This window comes from Notamacropus eugenii, chromosome 2 (assembly GCF_028372415.1).
Source record: "Notamacropus eugenii isolate mMacEug1 chromosome 2, mMacEug1.pri_v2, whole genome shotgun sequence".
NCBI classification, from domain to species: domain Eukaryota; kingdom Metazoa; phylum Chordata; class Mammalia; order Diprotodontia; family Macropodidae; genus Notamacropus; species Notamacropus eugenii.
This window is the reverse complement of record NC_092873.1, coordinates 141,698,061-141,715,985: the sequence shown is the minus strand read 5'-3', so window position 1 is coordinate 141,715,985 and position 17,925 is coordinate 141,698,061. Positions and strand designations below refer to the sequence as shown.

The 17,925-nt window shown below is 33.9% G+C and overlaps 1 protein-coding gene across 10 annotated transcripts in view; it reads right to left on the bottom strand.

The window, feature by feature from the left end:
• Positions 1–17,925, bottom strand: part of RIMS1 (regulating synaptic membrane exocytosis 1) — a 717,070-nt gene that overhangs the window by 152,983 nt on the left and 546,162 nt on the right. For 4 of the 10 annotated variants that reach the window (XM_072642588.1, XM_072642590.1, XM_072642589.1 and 1 more), the window contains 2 exons: positions 13,385–13,497; positions 8,251–8,280 (listed from right to left, as the gene is read on the bottom strand). In XM_072642588.1, coding sequence (XP_072498689.1) covers positions 8,251–8,280; positions 13,385–13,497 — 143 coding nt within the window. Of the gene's footprint in view, positions 1–7,033; positions 8,050–8,250; positions 8,281–13,384; positions 13,498–17,925 lie in introns of those variants that run through there. The other 6 variants (XM_072642596.1, XM_072642598.1, XM_072642597.1 and 3 more) reach the window with 3 other exon arrangements.

Sequence of the window (17,925 nt, the reverse complement as noted above, 5' to 3'; positions counted from 1 at the left end):
AATCTAGCCTCAGACCAAATAGTCTTATGGCCTTGGACAAGTTACTTAACCTCTGTTTATCTCATTTTACAAATATGAGGCTCCAGGTTATGAAATGATAAGAGTTGAATGACCTCTGGTGTCTCTTCACTCTGTGATTCTGTGGCACAAATATGTGAAGTATTTTTCTTTTAATGTTATTATGACTCACTGGACATAGATTCTGGAAGATATGAATCTGAATTATGCCTCAGACACTAGTTGTGCAACACTGGATAACTTATTTATCCTTCTTTGATTTCATTTTTTTCTTTGATAGAAGGGTCTTTAAGGTCAATTTTATATACAAATCTATGATACTATGATCCAATGGCCATGTAACTGGAATCTTTATAAGTTGAAGAAAACTAGGAACTACACAGCTGAAATGAGTCAAGGGAACGAGAACTCAGGTCTCCTGATTCCTAAATCAGTGGCTTTGTATCTACAATGCAACCCAGTATATAGTGAATAATAGTTGCATGGATTATACTGTTCATTTGTTGTAGCATTTGGGAGGGAGGGAATCCAGAAGAGTTATTTGATCAGTCTAGATAACTTCCTAATAAAGAATCTGCTGCACCTTTCTACAATTTCTACAATTTATTGCCTGGCATACTGAGAGGTTAAGTTTTGCCCAGTGTCACATAGGCAGTATTTATTAGAAGTGGGATTTCAGTGATGTAGAGGCCAGTTCTTTATTTGTTATGGTTTTTTTTTTTTTTGTTACGGAGTCATTTCAGTTGTGTCTGATTCTTTGTGACCCCATTTGGGGTTTTCTTGGCAAAGACACTGGAGTGATTTGCTGTTCCCTTCTCCACTTTAGTCATTATAGCAATTTTATTATCAGCACAATCTGCATTTCTGGAGGCAATTAAATGCAATAGATAATTTTTTTTATAAAAAGAAATATGCAGAGATTAAGCAAGAGTCAAAGATGAGAAGGCTTAGGCAACTAAATAAGTATGGAACTGAAACACCAGGTTGTCATTTCCAAAGTAGGGGCAAAAGTTATAGATCAAAAACCTCCAAAAGAAATCAGGTGGCAATAGAAATATTTATATGATCTGAAATTTAAAAATATCCTATTATCATGGTCATTAACAGAAATATGCAATTGAGTATGACCATATTTCTTCCCAATCGGAATGCACAGTTTTCACATACACTGATGACTAAAGTTGATTTAGATCTTCCCATTTATAGAACAAATGGAAAATTATAGTCAATAATTCCCTTCAATCATTCATTATTGTTTCACTTGACAGATTCTATTCTTCTATAATAAATGATAAAATATATGAAATTATTAGCTAAAAGCAATTCATCACAGACATATTCTACAATGTTATAGTCTTCAGGTTACTTTTTCCATAAAAAGGAATTTAACATGCTCCCCTATAATGTTGTCTAGATGATCCAAAGACCTGTCATATCAATAAATGCCCTTCATTACAATTGTCTTAAGCAATATGCTTATGTACTCTAACATATGTATGTGAAAACACACACAAATACATGTACACACATTGACAAGACTTAAAAATGATTTGACATTACAGAAATGTCAATGTTTATTTCCTCAAAAAAGATACTGCAATTTGCAAGAGCATAAAGTAATTTCAAGTTCTTTCCATTATGTGGATGAATATTTACTTTGAATCAGAAACTGAAATAAATGCCAAAAGTAATAAACCTCTTTTACTAGGAAAACATAAAAAGTGGATTATGAATGTACGTTGACTTGAGATACTTAATTTCTTTTCTAGACTCTAAAAGACTCATATTCAATTTAAGGAATTTTTTAAATGGAAGATTTTCACCTTATGAGATATCCCATTTCGTCCCATACATTGAAATAATAGCCCTAGAATTCCAAATCACATATCTGCGACTTGTGTTAAACAAGTGACTTCATTAGACATATTTTGCTTAGCTAGTTAAATCAATATCTACAATTACTAAATAAGGACATCAACTTCTCAAGAACTGAAAACACCTCAAAGACATTTGAGCACCAATGAAATATCAGTCCCTGATACAGTTAGGTTGTTTAAGAATAACTGGAGCCTTCATGGGCAAGCGAGCTGTGTAAAAGGCTGTCTTCTGGGATGGTACTATGCCATCTTTAGTGACACTACTGTGCGCCATTCATATCTGGACCATTAACAACAGAGAGTACATGGAGTACATCAAAGTGGAGTTGTTTTTATCTATTATAACTGACTCTTTTTTGAAGGGAGGGAAATAGAAGTAATCATTTGGTTTTGATCTTAATTGTTTCCTCTATAACTGTTAGTCCAGGGCACTAGTATTTCTTGTTTTTCTTTGCTTGGCCAATTAGGACTTTGTAGTTGTAGATATATAATAGGATAAATTTATTTTTAGTTGCCCTATAAATCAACTTTAAACCTTTCTACCCAGGATTGTGCTGGAGTTAGCTGGTTCAAGAGAGCTAGCTGATTGTTGAATTTTCATGTTACACTTAGAAAAACAAGGTCTGAAAAGAGGGCTAGTTGTTAAATATTGACTGGAATACCCCTGCTTGCTTCTATTCCCAAATTCTTTATTCATTTCTGAATAAATTCTTCTTCAATCCTTCTCCACTTCTTATAGAAAAGGAAACCACGTGGGCGATATTGATATTCACAGAAAAAGCAAAAAATATCAGCCCTAAAAGGCAATTTTGCCCATGCTGCAGACAAATGACTAATCAACAAACTACTCATCTCTGAGGATGTAGAACTGCTAAAAGTTTTGAAGATTTGTTAGATTTAGTTTTTTGGGAAGTATATATCTTTGAGTGTATCAAAGGACTCTCAGGATGGAAATTCCTTTCACTAATGCAGATGACTGATCAGTAGTAACTCATTGGCAACTTAGAGTTGCACGTGTCAGAGAAAACTCTTCCTGTCTCCAATCTTTTCTCCCTGACATCATGCAGCTTTTCTATCATGCATGCACACACACATGCACACACCCTGCTCAGAAATCATATTGTATGTAAATATAATCTTTCTTTTTAGAGGCAATGCGGCTTAATAGGGAAATGGTCTTAGAGTCAGGAAGACATCCTTGTTCAGTTCTCACCTCTGATACAACTATTTGTGTCATCTAAGGCAAATTGGCTCAGGAAACTCCCTAAGATTAAAAGTGGCAGAGAAGCTGCTGATCTGAAATGGTAAATAAGAGCTGCTTTATCTGGAATTCCCCACAATGATAAATAATGGTTCAATTTACTCTACCCAAGCACCATTTAATGATTATTTTTGGGGGCCTCCTGGCTCAGAATGAATGGAAATAGGAACTGTTTCTCTTTTAGCCAGAAATTCTGAGGATCTTCTCCTCACAGTTTGATTTTTTTTTTTAATTAAAGAGGCCCATCCCTTGACTCACTTCTTAAAGAGGCATATTCAATGAATGGGAGTTGCCTCACTCCAAATGAGGACCTAAAAAAACCTTAACTCAGAAAGGCCAAGGTTTTCCATTATATCCTGGACCATATCCAATCATCCTGATCTATATATGGCCACTGCACTCAGGTGGCTCTGGAGGAGAAAGTAAGGCTGGTGACTTTGCACAGCCCTCCCTCACAATCCAATTCAAATTGCAAGTCATGTCATCATCTCTGTGAAGCCATGGTACTCCTTGAGGACAAAGGACAAACCACATAGAGCCGAAAATAACAGCTGGCATTTTGATGGCACTTAAAGGTTTGAAAAGTGCATTACAAATATTATCTCCTTTTATCCTCACAACAAATCCATAAAGTAGTTTATTTATCCATTTTAGAGATGAGGAAACTAAGGCAGACAGAGGTTAAGTAACTTTCTCAGGGATACACAGGTAGTAAGTGTCCAAGGCAGGATTTGAATTCAGGTCTTTCTAACCCGACATCCAATGTGATATCTAGCTGCATCAATGAAACAACAGTTCCAGACCAAAAATAAACAAACTAAACACCCGCTCTGAATAATGCTACTTAAATCAGAAAAACCTGCAAAGAAGGAGGGATCCTGTGGCACCAAATGGTTTTCAGGGAATTTCTTTATCTTCTGAGTCCCCAAAAGTTGCCATGAAAACTTGGTTGATAAATATATCAACATTATGATGACATACAAGACAAAGGCTATACCACCGCTAAACATATTCCATACAAGTACCCTATCATGAGCCTGATGCAATAAATGAGAAAACTCAGTTCAGGAAATTTAAGCAACTTCTATTATATCTGGATATGGCCTCAACAGAAAAGAGAAAGAACCTTGGATCCCTCTCCTTTTTTCCTTCACTAGGCAACTATTTAGATAGGAGTCAATTCAAAATCCTTCCAGTTCATAAATCCTTAAATAGCAACCATTATTTCCAAAGCATATTCCAATTAACAGACATTTCAGAAAAAGTTAGGTCTGTTGGGTTTGACATAATGAACCCTCCATGATGAGACTAAGGTCACTACACATATGCCAGCATGAATTCATTAGCTATGCATAATTGCAATGTGATTATAGCTATCAAGGTAATAGTGAGTATGTTGAAGGATTCAGCTAACAATGAGATGGTCAAAGGCGACTATTTGAGGAAAACACTTTTCAGTTTGTTCTCATGAATTTAATCTCATTAATGGATCATATGTCTATTTGCATATATTCTAATTGAAATTGCTAGCCTTTAATGAAAGGAAGACCAGCTAATCTGCTGAAATGTCCCTTCCTGAATAAGCTGCATTTTGATATTGACTAGGCTTAGAACTCTCCTTACAAAATCAGCTGGGTTTGAGATTATAATTTTTACTTATTCCTTCTTAAAGCTGAAATATCCAAACAGCCCTGTCTTAACTTCTTTGTTTCTTTGGAGGGCACTAACATCCTTCCAGTCATTCTGATTTACTGCCTCAGTGTCATCCAAGCTTTCCACTCTCCTTCAATATCAATTGCCAAATCTTGTCATGTCTCAACTCAAAAACATCTTTGACAGCTATCCCCTTCTCTCTATTTATATGGCTACTACTCTAATTCAGGTTCTCATCATGTCTCACCTGGACTATTGCAATTGCCTCCTATTTAGTCTTCCTGACTCAAGTTTCCTCCAATCTAGTTTTCACACAACTAACAATTAGATTTTCCAGAGTTAGGATTTGACCATGTCTCTACTGTACTTAATAAATTCCACTGCCTCCTTCTTGCTGCTAGATCAAAAATAAACTGTTCTATTATTATTTCATATTCTTCCCAACCCTGACCCACCTACTTTTCCAGTTTTGTGACACATGAACCCTCTTCCTAAATACTATGGTTCAGCTGACCTAGCTTTCTTCCTTCCTATTATGTGTTGTTGCATTTGTCTTTGGAATGTGGCTGGAATATACTGCCTCTGCCTCCTAAAATTCCCTCTTTTCTTCATAATTCACCTTAAACACCATGTTCTAAATGAGACCTGTTCTGATCCCCTCATCTGCCTATAATGAGTTATTTTCCATTTTTGTTATATATGCTTATTTGTCCATATTGCCTCCCATGATAGAATGGAAGCACCTTGAGGAGAGGGACTGTAACATTTTTGCTTCTGTATCCTCAGTGCTTAGTATCTGACACATAGCAGTTGTTTAATAAACACTTTTTGATTGATTATTCATTCTTTCTCAAGTGTTTTTTTCAATCACGTGAAGTTTAATTTTTTCTCTATATATGTGATTATACCATAGTATATACACAGCACCAAATGTTACCCAGCACAACATCCCATGAATGAAACTGATTCTTTTAATAAGCTTCTATGATTCTAGGAATGATTTTTTAAAAAGTGATTTTGATGTGATTTAAAAAGTTAATGCTTCCTTAGGTAGTTAGTTCTTTACTTTCACCCTTCAGTCACAAGGAAGGTCATCTATAAAGCAGTTTCTGATACTACTTTGCACTTCTTTCCAGCATTTTGAAGAATTCCCAAAATTACATTTATAGACTTTACCCAGCTTTTCAGGCAATACAATACAAGGGTTGCCAAGGATAAAAAAATATCTTTAACTGATGACTTCTAAAAACTCCTGCCTATCAGAACATTTTGGTCTTTCACAGCCTTGATGTTATTATGCTATAGGCTATTAAAAGGGAAACAGAGATATGGGCATTGCTCGTTCCTCTTCCCACTTTCCCATCTGCAGTAGATGACAGATCTCATTCATATACATTGGATATATTTCACCAAATGGAACAAAATATTCCAAGCAAGGTCCCCATGACAATTCGCAGTGGGCATATTATAAACTGTGTAGCAAGGACCATTACGAGGGCAGCCTTTGTGGTCTTCCTTCAAGGCATAAGTATAGGATTTATTATCATAGAAAGGCTGAGGCAGGTATTCTAGGCAACAGCTTTATGAATCAACTGTCTCCCTAAGAAATGTTGAGCAATTTGAAAACTAAAATGATGACTCTGGAGACATACTTTACTATATAGTAAGCACTGGCCACAGAGGACCATGAGTCCATTATCTTGATCATAAATGGAATCCATAAGTCTAAAACAACCAGAAAGACTTCTCTATGCTCATTATAGATTATCTCTATTGTAGGAATTTCAGGCTAAACAAAACTTTTTCCTGCTCAATGTGGGCCTCAAAACTGACTCATGGGGTCAAAGGGTTTATGGCTTAAAGGAACCTTACAGATTTATTATAACCCCTTCATTTTAGACGTATGAAAACTGAGGCCCATAGAGGTGAATGAATTTGCCCAAGACTATACAAGATATTTAAATATCCAAGGTCCTTTGACTTAAAATTCAATTTTTTTCCTCTGTACTACACTGCCTTGCTCACCATTTTTTTTTTCATTTTCCACTGTAAACTTCAGTTAGTAGGTAATAGATTTATTTACAAAGGTAGCTTGATTTTGTTGCCCTAAACATAGAGTGCTACTTTAAAAAAAACTGCTTTGTGGAATTCTGAAGTGAACTATTAAATTCTCACATTTCTCTAGTAAAGTTTATTCATTAACCATAATTAAAGGACTGTATACCTTTCAGTTGCATTGGGCCTCACTTTAATCCTTCTGAACCCAAAGGACGTGTGTTCCTTCCATGTAGCCATGTAGCATATACTTTAATTGGCAAAAGCAGAATGCACAGAAAGCAGTGCAAAACCATGAGAATAAAAAGAACACATGTCATCTAGTGATACATTTGAAACCAGGATGACAAGAAGTATGGTGCAACAGAATTTAAAGCATTCAAATAAGGACAACAACGTGTTCTTTATACTACCAGTTCTGGAGGTCTTTTAGGGTAAAATGGTGACTTCATAATAGCACTGAGAACTTAGTTTTCACCAATATATTCATCATTTTAGCTATTGTAGCATGTTGGAAAATTCGTAACTGTCTTTTCTGTGCAAGGATGATTGCAAAATGGTAGATTGAAATGTTAACACTTTGAAAATTCATACCAAAACATTTGGCTCTTCTGTTTATATAGGAAAAGCCTAGGCAGTATGTCAGGATTCTGAGAGAGCCACAGATCTAGGAGCACCAAACAAGTAATCTGGAAATAGTCTGGTACTTTAGACAAGATTAAAGAAAAGATCAAATATGAAGTGATAGTTCCCACTTTTGGGGATATTCAATAATTTACAACCATTGCATCCCTTTGGAGACAGTGATTACAGACAGGTTGTAGTTAGGTACTGAATCATCTATCTTCCTAGCAAAGTCTTAAACGCATATAGGGATTATTAACTAGGACAACTTTCTGCTCCCCCTCTGTACCTGATCATATGCTTAGGTCCTTCTTGAAGAAAAAGTAAAACTCAAGTCCTTGATCAAAAGTAGAAGAGTAAAGGTAATTAACTTTGATACTTTTATTACTTCAATAAGGAGCTTCTTGTTACACTGAACGCTCTCTAATTTATTTGTATGAATAAATATAGATGAAACAGATATTAATTTCCTTAAGTAATAGTACTTTCTTCAAGAGTTTACCTAATTTATTCATATATGCTGACAATTAACACTGAAAATGCTATTCAGCCCCTTTCCAAGAAATTTGAGTCTTCTAAGGGTATTTCAAATTAAAAAGCAATAGTGATGAACTAGGTAAATAATTATCATTTTAAATTGTTCTGTTCATTAAAATTTTGACTTTTTAAAATTCAAGAGAGCAAAGTTACAAAATAACTATTACATTTTATAATGGAAAGGTAACAATGTTAAAGGGTTAGAAAAGTTATATTAATATTTACCTTTTGAGGAAGAGCTATATTTGTCTTGTTCTTCAATGAATTAAATGCACATAATGATGGAAACAAAAGAAAGAAATCAGCAAATTTATAGTTAGACAAGAAATGTGTAATAAGACAATGACATGAATAATAAAATATATATATAATGTATAAAAGCGATATGATAAGTTGTAATGACAAACCATGAGATGCCAAAGTTGAGGCAGGATCAAATATGGTATTAAAAATAATCAAAGAAGGGATGATGAAATCTCTATTGTCTTTGAAAAGACTTTAGGAAAGTCCTCAGAAGATGTCAAATAAAATCACAAAAATGAAGAAGTGAAAATGTAGATAGTCTAAAACAAAAAGTTCATGATATCTCTTGGGATATTTTTAGGAGCCTCATGATTTTCTAATATCTCTAGATCTGTTTGCAATGTGATATTAGATTGTCCATGGGAAAATATGTTTATTTTTATAGCAGTGATTATTTGTGAAATTATTTTATTTTTGTTTACATTTCACTAGAATAGCAATTACTTTTCTCTAGTTTAGAGACTGTATCACTCCAGCTCACCTAAAAGTGTACTAGTGGTCATCAATAAAGAATTTTCTAGATAAATTCTATTTTCCTTACTTTATCAATACCTCTACATTATAAAGAGTATTCCTTAATATTATTTCCAAAGGAAAAACACTCTGAATTAAGTGGTAAATGGTGAAATTCTGTTCTATTTAGCTTTTTCTGATTGCAGTGACAATCAATTTTCATGTACTTCTACTTGATTCACCAATGTATCCATGAAAAAGTTGGTCTTAAATATTCTGTGCCTCAAAGACAGACGACCTCCTTGTGCAGATATACTGAATGAGACCTCCAAATGGAAGTGATGTCTTTGTTTAGGCTTCTAAATTAGATTAACCATCCATCCCCTTCACCCCCACCATCTTTCCATGTAAATCATATTATTGTGCATGAAAAAAATGTCATTCTATCCTCTGGTCCAGAAAATTCTCCCAAGATGTTATTATAAGAAACCAAGCATTGTGGTATTCCATTCACTCCTTTGCATTAGGACAATGTCAGTATAAATCAAGGAAGGTGACCAAATTCTTGGCTGTCTCTCCCCTGCCCATTTCTATGATGTGACAACATTATGTTATGTAGTTATGCTTTATTTAACATCATCTCTAGAAACTACATAGATACTTGTTCTTCTCTTTTTTCAAGTCTTAACTGTAAGTTTTCATTATGTTATAGACAAATGGTATGAAACTCAATTAAAAACTGAGAGCACTAAAGCATATATAAAGATCCCTGTGGGTTGCACCTTGACTTAAAAAAAACACATTTTAATGTTTACTATGCTTTATTGTATTTTTATTTCTATTGTTAAATATTTCCCAATGACATTTTAATTTGATGTGAGTCTCACACAAGAGTGTTGTGGGCTACATGTGACCAGAATGTTTGAAATCTCTGAGATAGACCAGTTCTCATCTCAACTCTGAATTTCTTGGAGAAACTAGTTTAATTAGAAACTAGGTTGCATCTAGCAACCATTTAATATTCTACATATGCAAGTCATTTATTAATGGCAGTTGAAACAAACTGTTAAGAATTAAATCCCATATGGTATGTGTAGTTTCATATTTGAGCAAATTATTTTTGAGAGACTGAAACAAATTTTATGGAAAAGTGAAATGATTTGTGTTCTTTCAAAAAAATTATTCAGTTTTGTCATACTGAATGACAATACTTATCCTAAAGTGCAAGAAAAAATAGGCAGTGGATTGACTATCTGAAGAAAAACAACCAAATAGACAAATGTTCTGATTGCCATATCAAAAATTTTGGAACCAACATAGCACATGAGTATAGGGAAAACCGTTTAAGAATGAAATTACTTTCTACTTTGGTAAGGAGTCAAAATCAGGAACATTATGATCTTTGTTCCAAGAGGTTTATAAAAAGTGAATGTAGGAAAAATTAAACTAAGTGCAGTTGTCAAATAAAATTGTTCTAAAAAATAAAGAATGGAAGGAAAGAAGGAAGGAAGGAAGAAAGGAAGGAAGGAAGAAAGGACTGGAAGAAACGAGGGAAGGAGAAGAAAAATTGCTAGCACAGAAGAAGCTCAAATAAGTGGAATCGACTCATAAAGATCCATGATTTCACTGATGGGAAATGCCTATGTAGGGAAAAATAAAACAAAACAAAAACTCCCACCAATAGATTAATACTTTTTCTGAATCTTAGAGCTTTACAGAGTTGTCTAGAGCACTGACAACTTAAGTGATTTGTTCAGGGTCACATAGCAAGGATGTGGCAGAGGCATGATCTGAACAGTCAAAGCCTGTTTTCTATCCATTATGTCATACTAACTCAACATGGAAACTCAATCAGTATTACTCTCCTTGAGAAACTGCATATTTATATAAATATGTATGTATATATGTATATGGGTATATATATGTATGTAATTATATTAAAATTGTCAGAACATAAAGCAAGCTTGTTAGAACGTGTACTCACAAAAAAAGCATAATGAATACTATTACAACTTAAATTCTATCTTTTTCATTAATTGAAATCTTCAATAAATTCTTATAACAAAATGCAGTTGAGTCAGAATCAATTACTTGTGCTCATTTTTAAAAAAAATGTATTATCAAGAAATAGAAACTAAAGATTTTTAAAACTGATTCAACAATGTATTTATAAATATGTATGCCAAGAAAATTTTGTTTTATCATGGGAATTTTTGGTGTTGGACTGTGTTGAACACTTTGACATTGTCTATCACTCTTATCCAAAGCATTTATCTATAACATATAAAAAATGAGAACAAATTCAGAATTACAGATGTTAAATCCTCTGTTACCACAATATAGTTTTAGCAGTTGTAATTGAAGAACAGGCAAATTTCTATGACTTCCAAAGACATATATCATTGAAGAAATACCTAGTAACATCAGGCAAACAAAAAAAGTTTTAAGTACAATAAGATAAGCCTGTAAAACTAAATATTAGAAGAAAAAATCACAACCAATTCATTTTCAGTCACTTTCATTCTTCCACTCAGAGCAAATCTGACAAACTGATGAATTTCTCTGCAAGACATCTGTGAATATTAATATCATGAGTAGCAAATATTCAGTTTTTAAGCAAAAGATTATCCTCTAATGGAAATTTGAAAAATATCCCTCTTGAATCTGTAGAAGCAATTCTTTGTTTTATGGCAATAAATAGCAATGGTCTCATCATATATGATCAATATGAAGTGCAATTGTTTGGTATCAAACCCTTAGAGTACTTGATTTACAAGTGGAGGAAATGCAAAGAATTTCTAACAAGATTGTCATTTAAGACCCAAATACCTGATAATCATGATGGTAGCTAAGTTTCAAATTTAATATTATTTTTAAATTACGCAACAGGAAAACATGAATAGATATGGCAAATCAAGCTGGCATTTGTTTTTAATGTAAATATAAAAGAATAGCAAGTTTTTTTAAGGAAGAGTCTCTCTAAAATGGTCATCAATGTTGAGCAGTCTTCTGACATAATTTCTTAGAAAATAGAATGAACAATAAATTTTAAATAAAACTATGAAGAGATAAATAAAAATTAAAATTATTATTTCAGAAAATAAAGTCACATTTCCATAAAATTAATCATTTCCAAGGGAGACCCTATTGTCCCCATCTGTAAAAAGAATGCATCAGCACATACAAGTCTAGGGTTTTATAGAACCAACATTGCTCTTTCTCTATTACACTTCCTCATATGTATTATTATACCCACTTGAAAAATCAATTTATGTCTCACTAAACCTTTGATTTTTATTTAGAAACAGACTCAAAGTTGGAGGAAACTTCAAAAGTCATCTAGTTCACCCTATTTTTGTGTCATGATGCTCTAAGTAGGACATTTTTATTCTTAGAGATCAACAAAATAGTTCAAGGTAAAATAAAATACATAGTATTCAGAAAGAATATACCCCCCCCAAATTAAATATATATGTATATATGCATTTATACACATATACATATATATATATATATATACATACATATATATAATGAAAGGCAACATACCAAGAAATGTCATTATTCAGACCAGAAAATGAACCAAGTGAACTGATAGTTTCCAACCTTCAATGCAAAAGTTCAGCCATATTTCAGTATATTATATAACAGTTCTAGTACCCACACTGTAGTTAGCATTTAAGTGAAAAGGAGAAATCCCAAACATAGAATAAAAGACAAAGTGAAATTCATCTATGGTAGACATCAGGAGGGGGAAAAATATTCAGTATTTCAACATTGACCATACATAGTTTCTGTCAAATCTATCTCGACTTAGTCAAGGATATTACATTTATAATTACATAGATACCCAATCACAGTTTTTGAAACTTAATTATCAAACACCTACAAATTCCAAGAAAAAGCACCTAGATTTACATATTGTTTCATCACTATATAACAAGAACAAACACCATGCATTTAAAACAATAAGTGGTTCTATGTATTTTTCCCCCTCAGTAACTAGCAACCTCATATTCATACAAACCATCTGACCTGGATAATGTTTATGATGTCAAATTGTCACTTTAAAAAGTGAGCTATGAACATTATAAAATACAACATGCACATTAGAAAATAATAAAGTAAAGCATTTCTAAAATTGAATTAAAAATCCAGTCACGTCGATTTTTTGACTCCAGTAAATACTTGCAAATCATGATCCTCATAACAGAAATGTTCAAAGAAATAGTTATTTAGTACTAAGATGGAAGTTGAGTCACCAAAGTAAGCCACAAGCATTTGGTGGAAGAATTCACTTTAAGCTATTTTATTCCCTTTGATGCCAGAGAGGTACTACAAAGTGCAAGAATAGTTATACTTTTGTTTTGTTATTTTCACATTATAACCTTTGTCATTCACCAAAGATTTTTTTAACCACTTAATTAGTATTTTAGAATGACAATCCAAGAATCTAAATGAATCATATTCTTACCATTCATATAATTCTGTCCAGTGTAAAAGTGGTAATTTTATACTAAAAATAAGTGACACATTCTGAGAAAAGGGTGTGCTCTGAAGCCGAAAATTTATTGACTATGATAGCTCATTCATTAGGTGATACCTTGTTCTATACTGCCGCTTCTTATTGGAACCTGTGGGAGTTGTCTTCCCCTACGATTGCTGAAGGCTGTGTCTGCAGGAGGAGACTGTCCAGGACTTCCTTGTTGGTGTATTCTGCAAGGAAGATGAGGGAAAAAAAGAACCAATGCAACTTCAACACAAGACAATTATCATATCTGACTTATTTCACTTTTTCATCAGGCAAACATTAAAATGCCTGTCATATCCTTACTGAAGAAAAAAAGTAAGCACATTTTTAGATGGATGAAAAAAAGCAATATCAAGAGAGCATGGAAATGGATTGTGAATATACTTATTCTTCTTAATAGAATTAAAATCAGCTCCTTGAGAGCAGGGGCTATCCTTAGCCTTTCTCTGTATCCCCAGTGCTCAATGCAGCGTCTGGCATAATGTAAGAATATAAAAAATGCTAGTTGACTGACTGGACTTCTGAACTGAGCAGCTTCTAATTGAAATATTTTGATTATATGGATGTTATTCTATGGATGATCCATTTTTGCTAGTGCTGAACCAAACACTAGTGACTTCAGAATTTGAATATACAAAATAGCTATTAAGTAGATTTTTGCAAATCCCCTACAATTCTATGACTAAAAATGATATTTCTAGAATTATGCATACCACCTCCATACAACTCTAAAGACTAGTGATATATTCATCATTCTTGTATACTTCCTCAAATTTGCCATTATGGATATTAAAACTTTGTTTTCTAAAAAATTGAAATAGAATCTTAACTTTGGACAGATGTCACAGATAAAAATCTATTAAAAATAGATAAATAGAATGAGACCTGTGATCTCATTGATGTAGGGAGTGCCTGATGAAGAACTTTCTCTACAACTTCAGGGCAGCAGTATCGATACATTTAAAAGTCTTAGAGAGCTGTCTGGGGCACTGAGAGGGTAAGCTATTTGCCCAGTGTCACAGAGTCAGTATATGTTAGAAGTAAGATATAAATCTAGATCTTTCTAACTTTGAGGCCAACTTTCTATGAACATTACTATGCTGCCTCATTCAATGACATTTTACTCCATAGGACAAATAGGAGACATAATTTAAATTACAGCACAGGAGTTGTGGCTTACTCTGAGTATTCATATATTGATAATCACATATTTTAAGCTAAGCATCACTAAAATAACTTTTATCTAATTGAAATGCAAGGATATTATTTCTTGTACACTCCAAAGGGAGGGTCAGCTTTTATTCCAAGTAATTCACTATACACAGTTTTTTCCTGATTTTAAAAACCATTTCATGTGAATATGCCACAAACAGATGGATGGACACAACACAGCCAGATTTAATTCTTAATGGTAGTTTTGAGGTAGGGAAGAGAGAATTTCCATCAATACAGAGAAAATAGATTTAAGTCTTAGAAGAGGTAGGAGCATTGTGTGTCATGAGAAAAAGGACTCTTAAGTATAGTGGCATGAGCGAAAGCATCAAATGTTCAGGAAGGTACAACACCACACTGACACCTGGAAGGCAGCACATGAATGTGGGGCTGTACATGGAATAGCAACCTTGTCAGAAGCGGAGAAGCTGGTGCCGACCCTCCTGGCGCAAGGTGATGTATAGAACACAGTGTTCTGACACTAGAATGCTCACTCGACCTTGAGCGAGAGGGATGTTTTCCCCTAAAGACTGGCTGATCAGTTGTTCTTGGGGTAGGGTGTCCCCTTCTAGAAAGATGTTGTGGGAGAACCCTAAAACATTAGGGTCAGAAAAAATTTTTCAGTCAACACGTCCACATTATCTTTCCCACCACCCATTTGCCCAAGGAAAATTTCATTAAATTAATGTAATTGTTTCGTGATGCTCAGAACCAAGTAAAACTCGAACATTTGACTGCTAGATACTGATGTGCAAATAAGTACAAACAAACAACCTAGCACTGAGAATGATCATGCCAAGTAAGTTTTAAAGTGATTAATTAAATTCCTTTAATTCAGAAAATATATTTCCTCTTTATCCAAAGGAACTTAAGATTAAAATAGAAAAATATGATTAAGGATGTTTCAAATAGTCTTCTTTCAGGAATAGACAATGCATAATGTATGGAAGATTTAAAGTATGATTTTCAAGATGGAGAAGAGAATGGGCCTAGCCTTATGATGTCAATAGGAGAGTATACTCCTGATGGATGAATTTCTTCTATCAGGCATATCTGCACATTGTCATTTGAAGTCCTAGAGAGTTGACTGGAGAACTCAAAGACTAAGTGACTTGCCCAGGGTCAAAAAGCCAGTAAGCCTCAGAGGCTGGATATGAACCCAGAATATCCTGACTCCCTGTCTGACCCTCTATCCAGTATGACAGTCTGTCTTGTTTTTCACAATATGTATCTAGTACTGATACACATCCAAAGACCATTACATATGGCATTCTCATAGTATTAGTTATGGTGGCACTTACACATTATGAATACTTGAGGGCTTCAAAATATGAGATAATCAACAAAAAATACTTTTGTAAAAATTTGCAGATCACAGATTTAAACTCTTAACAAGAGTCTGATAAAACACACCAATATTGTAGCATGTATGTCTTCTGTCCTAATATCAACAGAGAAGGTCAGAAATTTGGCTATGCATATGATTTCTAAAGCAAGAGTTTGGGTGAATTGAATGAGCATAGAACTCATGGCTGTTACTAGAATGTTTCAGTGTAGGTCCTAGACCTTGATCTGACATTCCTAATAAATTGTATGGATACTATTCACCTTTCAAATAGCTGTCCTTTTAAACTAGTTGTATTTTATGGTGTTCATTGGCTGAAACAGTGTAATCAGACCTCCCCATTCCTTCTTTTGAAGAAGCATGGTATATTTGATTGACAATTCATTCAGTAACTGGAAATGTGGGAGTATGTATACCTTGTTCAAATAGATTTTACAATTCAAAAAGTAAAGCATTCAGTTCATACTCACAAGGACAATTTTTCTTTCTACCTTCAAAATGATATATTTTCTTCAATTGTCACTGATTGAAGATTTATCTAATTTCACAAAAAGCCCAATGTCATGCTTAGGGAACTGAGACCGTATAATTTAGGCAGTTGACAAATATTAATCCAAATCCAGTACTTTGGGATTTGGACTTTGACAGACCTTTAGTCATAGTCTGGAAATCTTAGACTGGCAGTGGGGGCCCGGGATGCATGCTGGAGGCTGCTAGTATTTCAATTACCAGGGTGGGAAAATCACACTTACAAAGAGAATTTCAAAATCTCCAAAATTGCTGCATTGTATATATATAGTCTCATCTGTCTTCACAGAAGGCAACATAAAGAATTAACTAATAAAGGGCAAGGTGAAATACTGAGTCCTTTCTTTGGTGAAGTTTCGTAACATCTGGCTATTATTTTCTGAATCCCAATACCAAAATTATAACCTAGATCTATAGGAATCAAAAGAACATTTTCAAAATAGGGATAATTAACAGAGAATAAATATTTTACTTAGATATTCAGAAATAAGTAGTCAAATGTCAACACATTAGTCATATATAGCTACTGTAAGGGAAAGCAAAGTCGAATCTTTTGCTGTTTTTGTTTTAGTATAATCAAGAGGTATAATGGCTCCGTTTGTTCCAAGACTCATGGTCATTTAGATTGTAAGAGCAAGAATCCTGGAAGGGGTGGAGTGTGATGCCCAGAAAAATAGGATCTTTTGCTTTTATTGTTTTAGTATAATCAAGTGCCACTGACTGAATCTTGCCTTTATCAGTCAAGAATCTTTACTAGAAGTGAAGTAGAGAAACAAGAGTTTCTTTAACTAGAAACAGTATGTGTATTTGTATTGTTAATTATTTTAATGTGATTAAAGATCTTCCCCATCCATTAATAGGCTTGCCTAATCTTGGTTGGAGAGGAAACCTCATGGAAACAGTCTATATTGCATATATACCATGTTGATTAAGTATTATGTGGGAATAATAGAAGGGAATTTTAATACTACCATATTGGAATTATTTTGCAAGAAGACAAAAGGGACACTGCAGGCTATTCAGGCCTTGCTAAAAAAAGTTTCCTCAGAGTAATGGGGCAGCTAGATGCACAGTAGATAGTGCTGGGCCTGGAGTCAGGAAGACCTGTGTTCAGATACGGTCTCAGACACTTACTAGCTGTGTGATCCTGGGCAAGTCACTTAACCCTGCTTGCCTAAGTCTGCTCATCTGTAAGATAAGCTGAAGAGGGAAATGTCAAACCACTACAACATCTTTGCCAAGAAAACCCCATGGGGTCACAAAGAGTCAGATATGCCTGAAAAAAAAAACAATAAAAACAAAACAAAGAAGTAAACAAAAGGGCTGCATTGAACTGTACTGACAAAGCTAAGAATTTCTCAACAAATGAATCAATGCAATTGTGAAGAGATAGCTTTTAGCCTTTGGCTGAACTCTCTGCTGAAATGTCAAAGATTATATGGATCATAAAACTAATAGGTGGTAAGAATGGAAATTTAGGCCACTGTCTTAAAGTGGATGAATACCAAAAGTTCAGTAAAAAAAGGGA